Below are 18,415 nucleotides of genomic sequence, written 5' to 3'. Positions count from 1 at the left end.
CAGTTTCTGCCAACCAAGATGCAGCAGACCAGTTCCTAGACATCATTAAGAAAAACCATCGAGGACAAAGTGTATTAGCCTGAACAGGTTTTTAATGCAGATAAAAGTGTCCTTATTTTGGGGAAAAAAATGCCACAAAGTGAGCACCAGGATTTAAGGCAGGAAGGGAAAGGATGTTAACTCTACTGTTTTCTGCAAATGCAGTTGGGTTTATGATCAGGATGGCCCTCATCTATAAAGCAGCTAACTCTGAAGCCTTGAAGGGAAAAGATAAACACCAGCTGCCAGCCTTTTCATTGTACAGGAAGGACTGGACAACAAGAACCCTCTGGATTGGTTCTATCAATGCTTTGTCCCTGAAGTCAGGAAGTACTTTGCTATTAAGGGACTGCCTCTTAAAGTTCTTATTGATATTAGATAATGCACCTGGCCACCAAGAACCCCATGAATTCAATCCTAAAGGTGTCGAAGTGGTCTACCTGCATCTAAACACAAAGTCTCCACTTTACCCTCTAGATCAGGGGGTCACAAGGACCTTTAAGGTTCATTACACATGGTACTCTATGGAAAGGACTGTCAATGCTATGGTTGAGAATCCAAATAGAGAGAACACCATGAAAGTCTGGAAGGATTACACCATGGAAGATGCCACTGTTGTTACAGAAAAAGCCATGAAAGCCATGAAAGCATGAAACAATAAGTTCCTGCTAGAGAAAACTGTGTCCAGATGTTGTGCATGACTTCATAGGACTTACAACAGAGATAATTAAAGAAATCATGAAAAACACTGTAAATATGGCAAAAAGGTGGTGAATGATTCTTCTAAGTATCGCAAGAATAGAAAAACAAACACCACATGTACTCAATACTAAATTGGAACTAATCGATCAACACTTATGTGCACACATGGAAGTAAAACTCAACAGAAATCAAATAGATGGGAGGGCGTAGGAGGGGATGGGTAAATTCACTCCTAACAGGTATAATGCACACTATCTGGGTGAAGGGCACACTTACAACTTTGACTCAAACTGTACAAAAGCAAATTATGTAACCAAAACGTGTGTACCCCCGTAATATTCTAAAATAAGAAAATTTTTAAAAATTTGTTAAAAAAAAAGGTGGCAAGTGAAGAGTTACAAGATATGGTTCTTGGAAAAATGCAGGAGCTAACAGACACCACACCAAAGGGATTAACAGACGATTACTTGATGGAGATGAGTGTTCTGAACCAGTAGAGGAAGAAGACGTACAGGAAGTGGTGCCAGAAAACAAACTGACCTTAAATAATCTGGCAGAAATGTCCTAATTATTCAAGACTGCTTTTGACTTATTTTATGACATAGCCTCTTCTATGATATAGGCACTTAAACTACAACAAACTGAGGAAGAAAGATTGGTACCATATAGAAATGTTTTTAGAGAAATGAAAAAGCAAAACCGTCACACGGAAAGTATAGTGTGTTTCCTTAAAGTTACACGACGTGTTCCTGCCTCCCTTTGCACCTCCCTCCACCTCTTCCACCTCTGCCACCCCTGGAACAGCAAGGCCAACCTCTCCTCTTCCTCTTCCTCCTCCTCAGCAACACTCAGCATGAAGATAAAGAGGATAAAGACCTTTAAAGGATCCACTTCCACTTAATGAATCATAAATATATTTTTCTCTTCCTTATGATTTTCTTAATAACATTTTCTTTTCTCTAACTTATTCAAGAATACAGTACATAATTCATATAACATACAAAATATGTGTTACTCGACTGTTTATGTTATTGGTAAGACTTCCAGTCAAAAGGAGGCTATTAGCAGTTTATTTTTTGAGGAGGCAAAAGTTACATGTGGATTTTCAACTGTGCAAAGTCAGTGTCCCAACCCCTGCATTGTTCAATGGTCAACTGTACTACACTTACATACTTACACATTTATACACTGCTTCATAAAATACTATTCAAGTATGTATCTCTTGCTTCTAAGAATTCCAAACTAAAGAAGTTCTAATTAAGTCTGACAAGAATTTTGATCAGTTTTGCTCCAAACATAGCTAACAATAATATCTCATTCCCATTACTGTCGAGTATAACTAAATTCTGGTAAACATACAATACTTGACAATTGGTACTCTGCCAACTTAATATACAGGATGGATCTGAAAATACCATAAGGGCACAAGGCAAAAACACCTTGGATCCAGGAATGAAAAGTCAACCTATACATAATTACGAACTTACTGATTCTTTTAAATTATCTACTGACTAGGAACCTTTATGTTCCACTATACTGAGCAAGTTAGTGGCATTACAGAAGAAGAGGTGTTATAACACTAATTTATAAAGACATTTTTGGAAACAATTTATTCTAAGTTATAGACTTTTGGCTTATTTAAGGAGGGTAAGCCTATGGACAGAGGTGGAATACGTACTCTTATTAAATAAAGGTTTTTAAAAAGGAGCATTTTATTATCCCTATTATTCCCCCTGATATGAACAGAAGTGGAAACCAAGGCCCAAAGAAAATGAATCTGTTTGCCTCTCTAATATCAACTTCCTCTTCAGTTCCTTTGTTGGGGTTCCGTTCTCTTTGGAGAAGCAGGCTCTGTGCATAGCTAAGGGTGCTAAGTGACATTTAGCCAAACAGATGAAGCAAAGATTTAACGGACAGGGCTTCAGGTTATTTTTTCCTAATACAAAGAATGTCTGGGATATACCGTTTATCCTCTTCTTTTCCCCTTTGTCCTGCCAAGAATAGAGCGCCACGGTAAATATGAGGACCCCCCCTTTGTGAGCATGCAAACAGAAAGCCACCTTCTAAGAAAAAAAGCAAAACAAGGAGTCAGGTCCTTTAAAGCACTGAAGCCACTGAACCCTTTCGGCCTTCTTGTTGGTTGAGAAAAATGGACCTTACTTGTCAAACCACTGTAAACAGATTTACATTATGTGTAGCTAAATGCAATCCTAACTGACATAGAGAGGCAATGAGGGACAGTGTCAAAAGAAAAACAGGGTTTCAAAGACTTAAGCTCTGCACTTAACTTTTATATGCCTGTTTTTTTTAATTTAAACAAAAGCCACTATAACTCATGAAAGTATTCATGTCAACACCCTTTGAAAACTGTGAAAATATTAAATAATTGTAAGATAATAATAATGTTAGTTCTTGCAGTAACATTTTGAGCTATATGGTTTTCATGATAGGAGCTGCTAAGTACATTTTCTCATCTATAAAAAAAAGATAATAACAATGTCTTTCCTTGTTATGCAGTTACCAAAATGTTCAAATAAGATAACATTTAAGTATCACTATACAAATGTTAGGAATCATGGAGGTAGCATTTTGAAAATGGTATGATATATTGATCTACATAAAATTCCTAGTGATGACTCTACCACCAATTTAGCTGGATGACCTTGAGGAATGTATTACATTTCTGAGTCTCATTTTCTCATCTGTGGAAGTACTGATGTAAGAAATTGTGTCCCTCTCTCATGGGCTACACTAAATACAGTAGTACTGCTAAGTCATACTCTAGTATCCACTTTCTCCTATTTCCTTGAGTGACAGAATCCCTAAATTTTAATTTGGATAGCAATTGAAAATAAAGACTACATTTCTTATCCTCCCTAGTGAATGGTTTTTAGCTATGTTTGGATCAATGGGGTGTGAGCTAAAGTGATGCATGTAACTCATAGGTCAAATCCTTAGGGGGAAATGACCTTCATGTCTCCCTTTTTACCCTCTCAACTGGTGGAATAAGGATGAAGTAGTGAGCCATCCTCAGTCATGTAAAGGATGGAAAAAGGTGTTAGCACAGCAAAGCGGCAAGAGAGAGAGGCCTGCATGCTTGGTACCAGGGAACTACTGTGGCAGCCCTGGAATGTTTACATACTGCCTGTTACAGAAGAGAAAAATAAACTATTTTGTTCAACCTCCTATGTTTTGGTAACCTATATCCTAACTAATTCACTAAGGATTAAAGAAAATATGTGAAAGTAATCCATAAACCATGAAGCAATTACATAACTAATCTTAAGGTACACTGTCACAGCAACGACATAAATCTTTTGTAGTTTATCAAAGTGTCAACTTTAAAAACTATCTGAATTATGAAAAGGAGATAAAAGGTCTGATAGCACAAAGTAGAGATGATTTTGAAATGCAAAGCCAACACTCAAATATATGTTTAGCCTATCTCAGGGCAGCTGGAATTTGGGATCCACAGTCATTCAGCAAAGCAAATAAATGACTAGGGAGTAATCAAAAAATAACCTTGTCTGTTTCTCTCCACTTGACAGTCTTTTTGTTCAGTGTCAGTCACAGCCCTGAGACACAATAGGGATGGCTGGAGTGACTGACAGAGTTGTATGAAATGTCCATTGTTAGTTTCCTAGGGTTGCCATAAAAAAATTACAGGTTGAGGATCCCTAATCCAAAAATCCAAAATCCAAAATGTTCCAATATCTGAAACTTTCTGAGCACTGACATGACACTACAACAAGTGGAAATTCCACACCTGATCTCATGTGACAAGTCGTAGTCAAAACACAGTCAACATTTTGTTTCCTGTACAAAATGATTAAAAAAGTTGTATAAAATTACCTTCAGTTTATATGTATAAGGTATATAGGAAACATAAATGAATTTCGTATTTAGATTTGGGTTCCATCCCCAAGATATCTCATTATATATGCACAAATATTCAAAAAAAAAAAAAATCTGAAACACTTCTTGCCCCAAGCATTTTGGATAAGCGGATATTCAATCTTTACCACAAATCCAGTGGCTTACAACAAAAGCAATTTATTTTCTTAGAGTTCTAAAGGCCAAAAGTCTGAAATCAAGGTGTTGGCAGGGTTGGTTCCTTCTAGAGGCTCTGAGGGAGAATGAGTTCCATGCCTGCCTCCTCGCTTCTGGTGGCTGGCAGCAATCCTCAGCTTATTGAAGGCATCATTCCAATCTCTGCCTCCACTTTCACATAACGTTATCCCTTGTGTGCTACTCTGTACCTTTTTTATTTCTTATAAAAACACTCTCATTAGCTTAAAGGCCTACTCAAATCCAGCATGATCTTATCTTGATACTTTCTGTAACTTCTTGGATTATGGGTTAAATTGTGTCATCCAAAATAATATGTTGCAGTCCTGACCCCCAGGACCCCAGAATCTGAACTTATTTGAAAAAAAGGTCACTGCAGATGTACTTAGTTAAGATGAGGTCATACTGGAGTAGAGTGGGCCTTTAATCCAATATGACTAATGTCCTTACAAGAAGAGAAGAGACACAGAGACACAGACACAGACAGAATGCCATATGATGATAGAGGCAGAGATTGGAGTGATGCACTTACAAGTCAACGAATACCAATGGATTGCTGGCAAACTCCCAGAAGCTAAGAGAAAAACATAAACGGATTGTCCCTTACAGGTTTCAGACAGAGAATGGCTCTGCCAACATCTTGATTTTGGACTTCTAGCCTCCAGAACTGTGAGGGACTACTTTTCTGTTGTTTAAGACACAGATTTTGTGGGTTTTTTTGTTACAGAAGCCCTAGGAAACTAATATCGCAGTGGACATAACTTTGGGGCCATGATGGTACATACTATAGACAAATGGCTCAATAACATTGACTCTTAAAAGCTATAGCTAATTTCCTACCTGTATATTCAGAAAATGGCTTATGTATAACTCCTAGCACAGGTTTACCATTTACAGCCACACACACCATGGTAGTGACGTACTTCCGAAGATCCTCTATGAGAAAAAAACAAAACAATACATACAGCGGTTAAAGTAATGTGCATAAATTCAAGATGTTACACTTTGATTCACGAAAAATTTATGTACATGAAATGTCTTTCCAGGACAATATTCCCCTCAAGCAAACAGAGTCCAGGGAAGAAAGCCAGTTCATAGGAGTATTAATAGTTAAGAGTTCTGGTTCTATAGGCAGATTACCTGGGTTATTCTCCCAGCCCACCATTTTGTTAGCTGAATGTCTTTGGGCAAACTACTTCAATTCAGTTTCTTCATCTGTACGATATAGACAGTAATTAAGCACTCATCTTTAGGTATAAATTAACTTTTAATTTTAGTAAATTAAAAAATCAAGTTAGGCACTTAAGATAGTCCCCTAAATGTGCTCACTAAATGTTATCATTATTATGTGATCAGGCCAATCTCAAGTTTAGGAAAAATTTTTTGTAAACAAACTCAATACTCCTTATTTCTATTACCTACTCCTGCAAAGTACTGTTTTATAATTTCAGTTATTATTAGATATATACACCTAGTATTTCCTCCCTGTTCTCTAAATAGCTATCTATTAATTATCTATTGCAAAAGCACTAGAATACAAAGATGAACAAGTATAAGCTTTCACATTCAGGGAGCTTACTATCTAGCAGGACAAAGAAATAAACAACTAACATTAACATATTTACCAAGAGAGAAAAAGCAGAAACCAGGTATCTCTGGGTAAGAAACAAGGCCTGAGAGAAGATCCACAGAAATGAAATCTAAGCTAGGACTAGGTAAAAAGGGGTTTGGAGGCAGTAGTTCTATTTTGCTACTTTCCTGCTTTCTGTGTATCTAGAATTTACTATTTTGAATTCCAAGGTCAGATGTATATGCATAAAACCTAAATTCCCAATACCCCAAGTAATTATTATATAGTCTGGCTAAATCAATTTCCTCAATTATAGTTCTCCAATGGAAACCATTTAGCTGCTACTGTTAAAAACTGTTCCTTTACTGAAGAATAAGTGAGTCACTGATTCTTAGTAAGCCACTATCACCTATGTGAAGTATGCCAGAATATAGTGGTTTGGGGCAAAAAATAAAAAAAGGTTGAGAATCACTAATCCAGTCCAAGTGTTTCCTATAATGTGGTATTAATCCAGCTTTCTGTCTTAAAATCTAATTTAAAGTTATCTTGGATTTATAAAATACCTACCACCGTGTATGTATCACCTGCCTTACTTCTAGTTCTCTAACATAAAATGGCAATTGAAAGTTTGAGATCAATTATAAAACTACCTGTATATTCCTGTGTAGCATCAAGTGGGTCAATCCAGACAGTAACACTTTCTGCTGGTACCTCTTTAGGGGTAGACACTTCCTTCAGGATATCCTCAGGAATCTTATGATCCCATAAGATAACCTCCTGATCAGCTGCATCCACATGTTCTTCAGTATTTATCTGCATTAAAAATAGTAGACAGTTAAAAAATAAGAAAAAAAAATCACTATTTAATAAAACACAAAAAGAAAAAACATTTCAGACAAAAATCACATAAACTGTAAATAATAAATCTCTATTCTGAATCTCCTTTTTGCAAAATGAAAATATATTGTAAAAGAAATTCCAGTGACATCTTGTCTTCAAATACTTTCCAAACTAATGTTCAAGCTTAGTTTGTTGGCTAAGACAGGTAATTCAAATATAGGATATTATAGAGAAACTAAGCATCAAAGAAAAAAGCTACTTAAAGCTTAATGATGATTTATGAAAAATAATATCGCTAAAATATGACAATATTCTGAAACACTAAACACAAGCAACTAGAGTTAGGAGTTAGAAGCAACTAGAGTTAGGAAAAAATGATAATGTACTTAAATAACAATATGCCTTAAAAATGAAGAATTAAGAATGTTGAAACAAAATATCCTAGAAAAGTGATCATCTAAAACGACCAGTAAAGAAAAGGAAACCTGGAAATAAGAAACAGATAATGAGCTAGTATGTTATAAATCCTAAATGAAATAGAAATAAACAAAAGATTAGCCTTCACTACACACCAAAGACATGTCACAGAATAGGGAGATAAAGTCAAATTTTCTACTTTTTATGTACTAAGAACAAAATTAAAATATAAAATAAACCTGACTTACCATATAGATATATAGGGTGAGGAGAGAACGTGTGTGTGTGTGTGTGTGTGTGTGTGTGTGTGTGTGTGGTACCTTATATAAGTATTCTACTCATTCACAAATGCACTACAGATTCCTTTAAACTGAAGATTTCTCAACCTTGGCACTACTGACAGTTTGGACTGGATAATTGTTTGTTGTGGGACTGTCCTGTGCATTGGGGGATGTTTAACAGCATCTCTGGCTAGATGCCTGCAGCACCACCCCTCAGTTGTAACAACCAAAAACGTCTTCAGACATTTCCAACTATGTTTCTGCCCCATCCTGTGTGGAGAACCACTGCTTTAAATAGTGAGCTTCTTAATGCATACCTAAAATATAGTCTTATTTGTAAAATAATGTTTTAAAAACAATGTTTTAGAATTGCACTTACTTTTATAAATTGGTATATGCCAATGGACCAAATCTAAGACTTGACTGCACTTTAAGAATTAAGTTAATACAAACTGTCAATGTTATTCAAATACTACCTCATCACAAGACTTCTATCAGATCACAATATTCACAGACACTAGAAAAATGTACTCAAAATGTGGATTTCAGTTAAGGCCTAATACCCTAAGGAGGACAGGCTGTTGGGTCCTGTGCCTTCTGCCAAGCTCCCTTTCCAGAGTAGGTCATCATGTTTATATTGCATGTGATGCCATGCCTAGACCCCATGCTACAGTGCCAGGGGGATTATAGCACTGACAATACATGAGTAAAAAAATCACAAGCAGGGTAAAAACCACAAAACTATCAGCAATCCCTGTAAGGTACCCTGAAACATCCCAAATTGTCATAGAAGAGGTTAAAAATAGTAATATTCCAGAAACATCAAACCACTTAAATCATAAAATATTTTAGTATAGAACACAGTAAATATCCAATTCATCCATTCACTTATGCCTTTACTAATTCAGCATACATTTATTGATTGCTTACTATATGCCATAGTTCAGGGCCTAAAGATATAACAGTGATCAATATGGGACAAAAATTTCTGCCTTGTGGAACTCAGATCCTAGTGTAGATAAACAATAAACAAGATACATGAGTAAAACATACAATATGCTGAATAGTGGTGAGGAGGAGAAAATAAGGACAGAAAGTGTGTTGCTGGAGAGTACAGGAATGGTTACTCTTTAAGAAAGGGTGGCTAGGATTATTCATAATAGCCCAAAATTGGAAACTACCTAATATCTATCAACTGATGAATGGATAAACATATTTGGTATATGCATACAATGGGAAAGTTATTCAACCATAAATAGGAATGAAGTTTGATTCATTCTAGAACATGGCTGAATCCCCTTGCTCTGTGAAAGAAGACACAAGAGACCATATACTGCATGATTCCATTAATGTAAAATGTCTAGAATAGGCAAATCTATGGAGACAGACAGTAGATTAGCAGTTGCCTGTGGTAGAGAGTGGAAATAAGGATTAATAGTAAGAGTATGGGGACATTATTAGGGTGATGAAAAAGTTCTAAAACTGATTAATGACGATAGTTGCACCACCTGGCAAATCTACTAAAATTCACTGAATTGTACACTTGAAATAGGCAAGTGTTGGGCGTGGTGGTGTATGGGTACTGTAACCCCAGCTACTCCAGAAGCTCAGGAGGGAGGATTGCTTGAGCCCAGGTGTTTAGGACTACAGTGAGCTATGATCACATCACTGCACTCTAGCCCAGGCAACAAAGTAAGACCCTGTCTCAAGAAAAAGAAAAAAAGAAATAGGCAAATTATATGATATATTATATAAACTATGCTGTAATAGTTAAAAAAAAAAAAAAGATAAGGCAGTTAGGGAAGCCCTCACTGAAAAGGTAATATTTCAGTGAAGATCTAAAGGAAGTGAGCCTGGCAGGCATGGGAGAAGTGCATTCCAGCCCAATGAATAACAAATGCAAAGACCCTAAGGTGGGAATGTGCCCTGTGTGTTCAGAGGACAGGAAGGAGGCCAGCAGGCTAGAGCAGAGGGAGACAAGGAGAAAGGCACTGGAGATGAGGTCAGAGAGTAATGGAAGCCAGATGGTGAAGGACCTTGAAGGCCACAACACAGAGCCAGCAGCCCTCCATCATAACCTCTGTTAATAGTGTGCAAAGGGTCCTAGCCATTGCAGTCAGCTAGAGGGAGGGAGAAGAGGGGCATGTGGGGAGGTACAGAGATTAGAAAGGAAGAAACAAAACCATAATATGCATTTGATTACTGAGCACTAAGAAATTTCAAAAGAACTTGCACATAAATATAACTCCAATCAAAATCCCTAGTTTTTTTTTCCTTTTCCTTGGAAATCGGACAAGCCATTTCTGAATTTACATGATAGCACAAAAAGACAGAAAGAGCCACCACATTTTGTTTAATCCATATACTAACAATACCTAAATTAGTACAGTCACATCAGGGGTCAGTACATAGTTATTGAATACAGATGCTCTTCAACTTACAACTGGGCTACATCCGGATAAAGCCACCGTAAGTTGAAAATATCTTAAGTCAAAATGCATTTGATACATCTAACCTACCAAACAGCATAGCTTACCCTAGCCTACCTTAAATATGCACAGAACACTTACACTGCCCTACAGTTGGGCAAAATCATCTAAGGCAAAACCTATTTTATAATAAAGTATTGAACATCTCATATAATTCATTGACTACTGTACTGAAAGTGAAAAACAGAATGGTTGTACAGGTACTCAAAGTATAGTTTCTAACTGATTGCATATTGCTCTTGCACCATCATAAAGTCAAAAAATTATTACGACAAACCATCTTAAGCTGGGGACCATCTGTACAAAGGTTCTTAAGACAAGTCTGCCTACTATTTAATTATATGTATATATATGCCTACATGTATATATACATATAAAACATATATACACATACATGTATTTAGGCTAGGTTTATATCTCAGGTTCCAGAAAGGGGCAGGAAACTATTCTTTTTTATTTCAGCATATTATGGGGGTACAAAAGTTTAGGTCACGTATATTGCCCTTGCCCCCGCCATCAGAGCTTCGAGCGTGTCCATCCCTTAGACGGTACGTATCGTACTCATTATGTATGTATACACCCATCGCCGCCCCCCCCATCTGCCCAACACCCAATTAATGTTATTCCTAAATGTGCTCTTAGGTGATGATCAGTGAAACCAATTTGATGGTGAGTATATGTGGTGCTTATTTTTCCATTCTTGGGATACTTCACTTAGTAGAATGGGTTCCAGCTCTATCCAGGAAAATACAAGAGGTGCTATATCACCATCATTTCTTATGGCCAAGTAGTACTCCATGGTATACATATACCACATTTTATTAATCCACTCATGTATTGATGGGCACATGGGTTGTTTCCACATCTTTGCAATTGTGAATTGTGCTGCTATAAACATTTGAGTGCAGATGTCTTTTTATTATAGAATGTCTTTTGTTCTTTTGGGTAGATGCCCAATAATGGGATTGCTGGATCAAATGGTAGGTCTACTTGTATTTGTTTAAGGCATCTCGATATTGCTTTCCACAGAGGTTGGACTAGTTTGCAGTCCCACCAGCAGTGTATGAGTATTCCTATCTCTCTGCATCCACACCAACATTTATTGTTTTGGGACTTTTTGATAAAGGCCATTCTCATTGGGGATAAGAGATATCTCATTGTGGTTTTGATTTGCATTTCCCTGATGATTAGAGATGTTGAGCACTTTTTCATATGTTTGTTGGCCATACTTTTGTCTTCTTTTGAAAAATTTCTATTCATGTCCTTTGCCCACTTTTTGATAGGGTTGATTTTTTTCTTGTTGATTTGGCAGGAAACTATTCTTCATCAATATTGTCAAAGCTCAAAGCCCCAAAACACAATTAATGTTATTAGTATTACAGCTCAGTTACTCTGAGGCTGAAGGGACTTTTGGTTAATGCCTTAATAAGGAATCAACAATTTACTGCATTTCTCAGTAAATCATCATATCCTATTAAGTTTTTGGAAACAATATTTCTCACACAGTGCCTACCACAGACTAGATGTGATGGTTACTTTTGTATGTCAACTTGACTGGATCATGGGGAGCCCAGAGAACAACTACACATTATTTCTGGTTGTGTCTGTGAGGGTGTTTCTAGAGGAAATTAGCATTTGAATCAGTAGACTCAGTAAAGTATTAACAGATTGCCCTCCCTAATGTGGGTGGGCAGCATTCAACCCTTTGAGGGCCTGAGTAGAACACAAAAGGGGGAGGAAGAGAGAATTTGCCCCTTCTTCTGCCTGACCGCTGACCTGGGGCATCAATCTTCTGCTGCCCTCCAAGTGAGATACCACTGACTCCCCTGGTTTTCAGGTCTTCGAACATAGACTGGATACCACTACCTTTCCTGGGTTTCCAGCTTAGCTTGTAGATGACAGATCATGGGACTTCCTCATCTCCAAAATCATATGACCCAATTTCTAATAATAAATCTCTATCGGTTGTGTTTCTCTGGAGAACCCTGACCAATACAGCAGGCATTCAATAACTGTTTTCTAAATCTATAAACAAACATCCCTCTACTTGTCCTATTCTCTTCCCACCTTTATAGAATCCCTTCATTATCAACTACTTACTATCTTTCAAACATATTCCTATAAACAAGTAAACATGCTGTAGTGATTCACATCTTAAAAACAATACACCAAAAAAAAAAAAAATCCACAGAAACTTCTTAGTCCCATACAACACCCTAGCCAACTTCCTCAGAAGCGCAATTTCTTGAAACACTTGTCTCTACTCACTGTCTCCACTTCCTTACCTCCCAGTCACAGACTGTCTTGAGTTCAAATTCTGGCTCCTCAATTTATTTGGTATGTGGCCAACTTAGGCTAGCCACCTAAACTTTCTGAGCTGCAGTTATCTCACTGGTAAAAAGGGGCAATATAAAGACTTCCCTATAAGGTTGTTAAGAGAATTCAATGAAATAGAAAAGGTAAAACAAACTTAGTGCAGCGCTTAACAAAGGTAAGCATTTAATAAAGGTTGGCTGCTATTATATTTATTAAATGATTGGTTTTAGTCTTCATTATCTCTGTCCTAGGCCCTGATATTTCCCTTTAATGTTATATTCTCTCCTTAAACAATCCTGTCCACAAATAGCTTCAATTAACATCACAACATTGATGACTCACAAATTTGTAATTTCCGGTTCAGACATCTCTTCAGATTCATATTTTCAAGAGCCTCTTTAACATCTTCCTTTGGACATATCAAAGGCACATCTAACATAACAAATCTAAAATGGTGCACATAATCTGCCCCCCCACCCAATTTGTCATCACTCACACCCCTTCACCACCAATAAAACACCAATTGTGAAAGTTATAAATAAGAGTTATTTTTGACACAACCTTAAAAATTCTTTCATATCCTTCTACATCTATCTTCTCTATAACCATAACTCCAAATCAAAATATATCTCTCACCTGAGAAAGTCTCTTCCTGGTCTCTTTGTGTCTACTTTGCTCACCTCCAAACTATTCTCTAAGTATCTAATGTGAGTTCTTCCATTCATTTAAAACACTGCAGTTAAGAGTACACTCCTGTTACACTTCCTTATATGCAGAATTAAACAAACCTGAGATGATTCTCTGACGATTAAGTGAATCTAGGTGAGCCTAAGATTATTTTCTAGCTGTGCAACCTTTGGCAAATTATTTAACCTCTCCAAGCCTTGATTTCTTTATCCAAAAATTGGAGGCTATGGAACTTAACCTCTTGTGTTCCTGTGAAGATAAATTAATAACTGCATTCAAAAGCTTAATTCAGTGTTTGCTACTTGCTACGGGCTAAATAAATGTTAGCTTGTAAAACAAGCTGAGTATAACTTCCCCACTGCCTGAGTTCTGGTCCTCATCTCTCACATGGCCTATTCTAATAGTCTCTTTAACTAGTCTTATCTACCTCCAAATGCCCACAGCCCAAAGTATGGCACATTGCAGGCCTCAAGCAAAGTCAGCCAAGTATGCCATTCTTTTAGTACTCTAATAGTAAACTAAAGATCAGGTCTAAACTCCTTGGAGCTTGGAATATGATCTTGCCCATGCCTACCATTCTAATCTCTTCCACAGTAATTCACCCAAGTGCATCTTACTGAAACTAATCAGATTATTTGAATTTGCTGTGCTACCATCTCTTTTGTGCCTGCTCTTTTGAACTAATTCTTTTCCTCTACCTTCCGTACTTAATGTGTGCACTAATATCTAGTTATCCTGAAGAGGACACTAAGGCTCAAAGAACTTAAATGACTGGCCAGGATCACCTAGGCTAGTGACTGGATAAGATGTCAAAGCAAGTGTTCCTTGCATTATATTAGTACTTCTCAAACTTTTCTGGTGAGTACTTCTATTGAAAGAGACATGTTTAACTCCTACCCTATAGATCAGGGAAGGCATAGACCAAAGCTGCTGCAACCAGCTTGAAGTATCATGCTTTACTTTCAAATAAGTCATTTTCAAAACTTTGAACAAGATGAGGACAGCAGCCTCTCAAATAAAAAGTCACCTATACATTAAATCAAAACTATAAATCTAAGTTTGTCTGTTCTGTGGCTGCAAACCCACTCCACAAAACTACCTTCTGCCTTCATTCTCATTGTTATCCACAAGGACACAATCAGAGACAATGCCATGCAAATGGCTGCAGTTACTACCACTTTGACTCAATGACATCAAGCATTGCCGAAGTGTTTAGGAAGGGGGATTCCCCTAAGGTCCCTAACCTGAGAAAGACTCAAGACATAAGGAAATCCATGGATCTGAGGACAAACCTGAGTTTTGTTAAAACAGCACTCACTTCTCTGGAGTATGCTTTTTCAATGTGGGCATCAACTGACAAATTGGGCTAGATGATTCTTTGTTATGGGGGGCTGTCCTGTGCATGGTAAGATGTTTACCTTCTACCCACTAGATGCCGACAGCATTCCAACCCTGCTTGTGATAGCCAAAAATGTCTCCAGACATTGCCAAATGTCCCTTGGGCGGCAATACTGGCCCCAGTTGAGTGCTCTAGAATGAATCCTGGTATATCTTTTTTACTGAGGAGTGAACATTAGATAGGAAAGCTCAGACCTCAGACTCTAGATAGGAAAGTAGTGGGAGAAAACAGACATTTCTCCATTTATACAGGACACTAGGATAAAAGAAAGGAGTATCTATTGCTTCTCAATAGTCATTTTCCATTGGGAAGTAAAATGAGTGGGATGTGATTTAAGTTTCTTACCAAAAAAGTTTGGGTGAGGCTTGAAAAACAACCAAGTATTTAAGACTGTACTTCTGGGCATTGAGCGAAAAGCAGAAAGAATCTTAGGCTGAGTCTCTACTTCTTTGATGACTACATTTGGCCTCCAGTCAAATAACATACGGGTATAGGGAGATAGCTCAACATGACACCATCCCTACTTTGACACTGTGTAAATGAACACAACCTCCTCTATTCCATCAATCACGACCCAACATACATACTACAGATGTATGTGGAAACATTCAAATAGTCACAAGAAAAGCAAAAAGTTATTTTACATTAAGTCAGAGACTTTAACGTCTGCAATTCCATCCAAAAGCTTAGCCTTTGTGTTTAATAAAACACAGCTCACTACCCTTGGCAGCTATTCCCTTATTGTTTGCTAATAAGTGAGAATATACATGCACACACAGATGTGTTTTCAATATTTAAGATATTTTTGTCTCTAGCTTTAAAAAATAATTCAACCCTGCTTGCCATATTTCACTATTACTGCTTTTTTAAGTTTTACAGTTTTAAGTTTTTACCAGGAAGTCATACTATAAGTTTTAAGTAGCCTCCTAAAGATCCAGTTAAAATAGTTCACATAAGCTGTGGAGTGTATGAACCTCAAATTTTCCATATGTAAAGTGGCACAAATAAAATTTTGCTTCTTAAAGTTGCCGTAAGGATTGAATAAAGTCCTGTGTGGCCAGTATTTGGGCAACTAGGATACATTCAATAATTGGTTATTATCAGCACTGTAATTACCATTACATATCAACTTCTCCAAAATTCCTATGTCTTCTATAAATTCTTAGGGAAGGAAGCACATGTGTTTTGGAGAAGAAAGAAAGCTATTTCATAAGCACATCTTACATGTAGATGCAAAAAAGGATAAATATTACTTGTGATGATAAAATAGAGTAAGGCAAAAGAAAGAAAAAGTAGAAATATTCTGTTTTGTTTGAGCAGAAATTTGAAAACAATTCTACTAATGTCAATTACATCTGGCATCCAGCAGCTCATGACAGGAAACCCAATGTTCCTTTCCACTGGGAGGGAAAAAAAAATTAAAGAAAAAGACAAAAGAAAGGGGAGGGAGTGAGGAGTGAAAAAAACCCAAAGCAATATGAGACTGGAAGAAGGGTTACAGAAAACACGTAATTCAACAATGACAATACCCTCCCAACTCTTCCAAGAACAAAGTAAAAGGTCAGTTAGGTATCTTCCAAAGAAGCCTGGGTTTAGATAACACTGTTTATCTAATTAATAAAATTCCACTGGAAACAATTTTTCTTCCTAGTAGCCAAAACCTACTGTTAGGTGAGTTAAGATACATATTTATAAGGTACTGCTACACTATGTTAAGCGCTTCCTCTGGAATTGCAGTAAATTTTTAAAAGCTTTGTTCAACTGCAGCTCCACTGAAATGATGAATTCAAAAAATATTGATAACAAATCCAAAATGCCTGGATTTCCCTAAGAAAATGTCAACTCCTTCTCCAGAAGCCTACTTAAAGAAAATGCAAATGTTATTCAATTCTTACTCTCTGGAGTAAATATGGGTCTTTAACCAAGTGCCAGGCGGGATCAAGGGCTGAAATGAAGTTGCTGGGAAGCATATTTGCCAACACTTCTTGAAGGGCTCCCAAACTATATACCATTAAGAGCATCCTGATAAAACTACGGATAAAATAGTACATAAGCATACTCTCCTCCCCACCACCACACGCACTCAGATGCCCTACATACTAACACCTGAGACAAGACTTGTTCTTGGCCTTTTAGGTGGCTACTGCCAAGAGTGCCAGGAAAGGTGTACTCTACAGTCTCGAACCTTCCAGTCATGAAATCAAGGAAGGACAGGGGGCTTCGGGGATTTTAGTCCAGCCCCTTCATCGTACAGAAGAGAATGAAGCAGCGGACACAGTCAACTTTCTCAGCATTTTCGAATCAAAGCCCCTCCAGAGCTCAGGGATCCTGATTCCGGGTACACACACCGCGCGCACACAACCAGGGAGGGGCCAAAAGGGCACTGGCCCCGAGTCAGCCTGTGTGCAACCTCACTCAGCTCTTTCGCAAGCCGTCGGTACGACCTTTTACTTTTGAGTGTCAATTTCCACATCTACAAAGTGGGATCCCCAGGCTCCACAACCTGGGGCTGTTACAAAGAGTCAACGCGCCAAGACGCGTTCCCAGGCTCCCTGGCCCGAGTGGGCGCTCCGCCCGTCGGCTCCCACCGGGCCCGGCGCTCGCGACCCCCACCTGCACGCTGGGGAAGGCGGTCTTGAGCAGGTAGAACATCTTGCGGTTGGACAATACGTCGCCGCTGGTCATCTTGTCCTCGGCTCCTTCGCGCGTCTTCCCCTTGGACTTCTCGTGGAGAACGTTGCTCTCTCGGACTCGCCTCACCTCGTCGCCGCCGCGCACCGCGGCCAGCACGGACACAGCCAGCATCTCGCGCAAGTCCACGGTACCCCCGTCGGCCGCGGCGGCGGGGCCCGCCGCGCCACCACTCGGCTCGCCGCCCAGGCCGAAGAGGCTGAAGCGGCCGGCCAGGAAGCCCGAGTAGAGGTGGTACAGCACGCCGAGTCCCAGCAGGCAAAACACGGCCACCCCCAGCGGGGACAGGCGGATGCCCATAGGGGCCATGGCGCGGGAGGCCGGGCGCTCGGGGCAGCGGCCCTCACAGGCCTCCCCGCGCCCGCCGCCGCGCTCCGGGCCGGGCGCCGCGCGGGCTACACCGGCGGCCGCTCTCCGGCGCCCGTGCGCCCCATCACTCCCTCCCAGGAAAGGCCGAGCTGCGCCGCGAAGACCACCGCTGCAGCCCCGCGCGCCAGACCACCCGGGCGGCACAGCCCCGGCTCCTCTGCCGGCCGGCGGATCCGACTTCCACGTTAGCCAACGGCCGCGAGGTGAAAGGGGAGCGTGGGTGTGTATCCGGGTTACGCGGAGGGGCGTGGCGAGGGCAGGGGGCGGGGCGATGTGGCCCCTCCCCTCGGCCGGGGTTGGCCCCGGGGGCAGCTCTTGAAGGCGCTGGACGGAGCTGCTTTCTTTAGTCGGGGTCGGACAGTGTTTGGGTTTTGGAAAACCTGGAGGTGGCGAGCTGCTTCCCACACAGAAGAGGCTACTGAGTGCCTCGTGGATATTCAAATTAAATCTCTCTTTGTACGACTGTGGATGGCTGACAGTAAGCCACAGTGACAATCTATCACCCTCATCCAAACGGAGGAAAAGACAATAAGCCATTTAAGAAAAA

The 18,415-nt window shown here is 39.3% G+C and overlaps 1 protein-coding gene across 1 annotated transcript in view; it reads right to left on the bottom strand.

Annotated features, from left to right (window-relative positions):
- BPNT2 (3'(2'), 5'-bisphosphate nucleotidase 2) overlaps positions 1-18,069 on the bottom strand; it is a 30,972-nt gene extending 12,903 nt beyond the window's left edge. Inside the window, exons 1-3 of the mRNA XM_045560789.1 lie at positions 17,422-18,069; positions 7,030-7,192; positions 5,650-5,745 (exon numbers count right to left, since the gene is read on the bottom strand). Of these exons, the coding sequence (XP_045416745.1) occupies positions 5,650-5,745; positions 7,030-7,192; positions 17,422-17,808 (646 nt within the window). The 5' untranslated portion in view covers positions 17,809-18,069. The remainder of the gene's footprint in view (positions 1-5,649; positions 5,746-7,029; positions 7,193-17,421) is intronic.
- Between the last annotated feature and the right edge of the window lie 346 nt (positions 18,070-18,415).

The sequence above is a fragment of the Lemur catta genome, chromosome 9 (assembly GCF_020740605.2).
Source record: "Lemur catta isolate mLemCat1 chromosome 9, mLemCat1.pri, whole genome shotgun sequence".
In the NCBI taxonomy this organism is placed as follows: Eukaryota; Metazoa; Chordata; class Mammalia; order Primates; family Lemuridae; genus Lemur; species Lemur catta.
Note: the sequence above shows the minus strand (reverse complement) of the source record. Positions and strands in the feature narration are given on the sequence as shown.